This window comes from Macrobrachium rosenbergii, chromosome 43 (genome assembly GCF_040412425.1).
Source record: "Macrobrachium rosenbergii isolate ZJJX-2024 chromosome 43, ASM4041242v1, whole genome shotgun sequence".
Lineage (NCBI taxonomy): Eukaryota > Metazoa > Arthropoda > Malacostraca > Decapoda > Palaemonidae > Macrobrachium > Macrobrachium rosenbergii.
The window spans coordinates 10,562,898-10,565,876 of NC_089783.1; the positions used below are offsets into that span (position 1 = coordinate 10,562,898).

The window sequence follows — 2,979 nt, forward strand, 5'->3', positions numbered from 1 at the left end:
TCCAGTGTCACTACCCATCAGCTCCTTTTCCAGTTTCCTTTTGTTGATGGCACCCATGCCATGAACGAAGCCTAATCAAGATGGCTGCCTTGGCAGTGGGAAGACAGTGATTTGGGTAACGAACGAGTTAGGTTCCATCCCGCTGCCGATCAGTTCCAGCGGAGCTAATGATCCGACTGTCAAGCGAAACGGATTTGCAAGTTGGCTGGTTTATATTAAGCCGGTCTCTTGCCAACACGGGCCCTTCTCCAAAGGCGTCCTGTCAGTGTGGTAAGGAGTGAGAGGGAATAACATGTCAGCTCACCCAACTAAGACGATGGATCTGCAATTGACACCTTGTTTTGTTTCGGTTCCGAAGAAAAATCTCTACACATTTCTCTCTTCTCGCAGATTCTGACGGAAAAGTTCATTTATATTGGTGCGGAGGTTATGTTCAGTCTGTTAACGTCGTCCATGGGCCCAAGAAATTTTTACGTGGCACGTAACAAGTTCTTCCCACTCTACGCCGCAGGCATCGTCCCTTCCGGAGCGCCATATAGGGAATCTTTCAACAAAGCGTACGTCATTACTAGCATCGTGGTTATCATGCCATAATAACGTTAGCATCACTAATATTATCCATATCATCATCGTTATCATTAGTCACGGCACCTCAAAGTAGCAGCAGAAACGACAGCAACAATAGCCATTATGAAAATAAAAATGTGGTTGTGGTACATTGCAACAGGAAGTAGACGTATCTGTTAAATTACGTTTTAGACCTCAGAGAGAGAGAGAGAGAGAGAGAGAGAGAGAGAGAGAGAGAGAGAGAGAGAGAGGCAGGCAATTTAGCAATAACGTAAAGACCTCTGTTTATGAAAAAACATCTTTTTGATAATATACTTTGTAGTTATGACTGAATAATTTGGCATCTAGTTCTAGAGTGACAACACATCTCCGAACCATAGAACTCCCTATAATCATCACCTTTTAGGGATTATTGTTCCCGAGCACAATTCCTAAAGCAGTTCTGTATAGATGTTTGGAAATATAATTTTTTTTTTTACTCAGAACTATCAAAATTTTCATTTTAATCTTCATTAAATAATTATGTTCTCTTACCTCAAGTACTATTCAACGCGCTCTTAAATTTCAGCGAGCAGTAGAGTACATTATTGTCATATCTGAAGTTTGAGAAAATTTTTTCAAAATTTCAAAAGGGTATCGGTAATTTTTTTTTATTTCACAGAATGTTGGAATAATCTTATTAACACTTTATAAAAGGATCGATTTTTCAGATTTCAGAAAACAGAAGAATTTTATTCTGACGTACAGTGAGCAACAGTCCAAATATTTTTTAAATAGTTGCAAATAATAAGTCTATTTCTCCTTTCAGACTTCATAAAGTAGTAGAACTTGGCTTGTTCATGAAATGGAAGGAAGACTACTACCGGAGAGCAAGAAGTAAGGCCACAGGTCTCAAGAATGTGGACAAAGAATCCAACCAAAGAGTCATAACTTTGGCCCATCTGCAGGTAACACTGTTCCACCCAAGGAGGCCAACTGTTCATTCACTGCTTTAATTGAATATTTGCCACAGTTTTCTGGAACTTTTTTATGTAATGCACTACCTTATACTAAGTTATATTTAACTAACCACAGATTGCATGAGACCTATTATAATATTTTCCTGTTCTAGGTCATATGAGTGAAGATTATATCTCCTTAACGTCAGGAGATTTTACATTGAGAAATATGCTTGTAACTATGTTCGAATCTCCTTTGAAGTTAGATTGAAAAATAGTCGGATATATGACTGGAATTGCTTCGCTTTATTTTAAGAATCAGTCTCATTTTATCTCAAAAAGTTGACAAGTCAATCTCTACCAGAGGCATAACTGGATTCCCAAGACTTTTTCCTGAGTAAAAAAATGCCCTTAAATGATGTGCTGTTATTCCCTTGCAGGCTGCCTTCTACATCATCGGTTTCGGATATTTGACATCCTCGATAATCCTTATAGGGGAATTAATGTTGGCGTCTCGCAAAAAGATATTTCTCTGTTGAAGTAAATCATCAGCAAGATCTAATAATGTCCCATCCTGACACACGCAGAGATTTCAAACAAAGTATCGGGAACACATACTGAAACTAAATGTCATGTGGGCTGAAACTGTATCAGCCGAAATATATGATTTTCATATATTAATTTGTTTTCATGAGCCTTAAATTCAAAGAATGTTTTTGATAATAGTAACGATATATTAACATATTTCTTTCATTTATTATGTTCAACAGTTCATGAGCGGCTAATGTGGAATTTTCCTTCATGGGGGTTCATTTACTATACAGAAGGTAAAATATGAATGTGGCAGTGACTTATACGTTGTTTATTCTCTGTAGTCACTCCAAATCATGGGATACAGCTTAATATGATGTATGTATGTATGTATGTATGTATGTATGTATGTATGTATGTATGTATGTATGTATGTATGTATATATATATATATATATATATATATATATATATATATATATATATATATATATATATATATAGCGTTGTTAATCTAAAAACATTAATGTTTTCTTAGCTTGTATCAACATTAAAGTTCATGCCGTTTCCGACATTGAGAGAAAATGTCAAAACAAATCTCCACTGATCACTTGGTCACGAAGACTTGTGTATAATGACGATGCTTGTGTACAATTTCATTGTGCTTCTGATGCTAAATTCTTAAATTTATATAGTCTTGAAAGGAGAAGAGAACACTACATGATAATCCAGGCATGGAAACAGATAAAAGGAATTACCGAAAACATCATGGAGCTAAAAATGTCAGAAAGAGCAAGCAGAGGTAGATTAATAGTGCCCAAAACTATGCCAGGAAATCTAAGGAAAGCACACAGGACATTAATCCACCATGCACCAGCATCGATAATGCAGCGCCTATTCAATGCGCTACCAGCTCATCTGAGGAATATAACAGGAGTGAGCG

At 36.6% G+C, this 2,979-nt stretch overlaps 1 protein-coding gene across 1 annotated transcript; it reads left to right on the forward strand.

The window, feature by feature from the left end:
- The first annotated feature begins 271 nt into the window (after nucleotides 1-271).
- Nucleotides 272-2,092, forward strand: LOC136828488 (uncharacterized). Its single transcript, XM_067086536.1, has 3 exons — nucleotides 272-557; nucleotides 1,376-1,514; nucleotides 1,946-2,092. Exons 1-3 carry the CDS (start codon nucleotides 430-432, stop codon nucleotides 2,042-2,044), a joined length of 366 nt encoding a protein of 121 aa, XP_066942637.1. The 5' UTR covers nucleotides 272-429; the 3' UTR covers nucleotides 2,045-2,092.
- The last annotated feature ends 887 nt before the right edge of the window (nucleotides 2,093-2,979 follow it).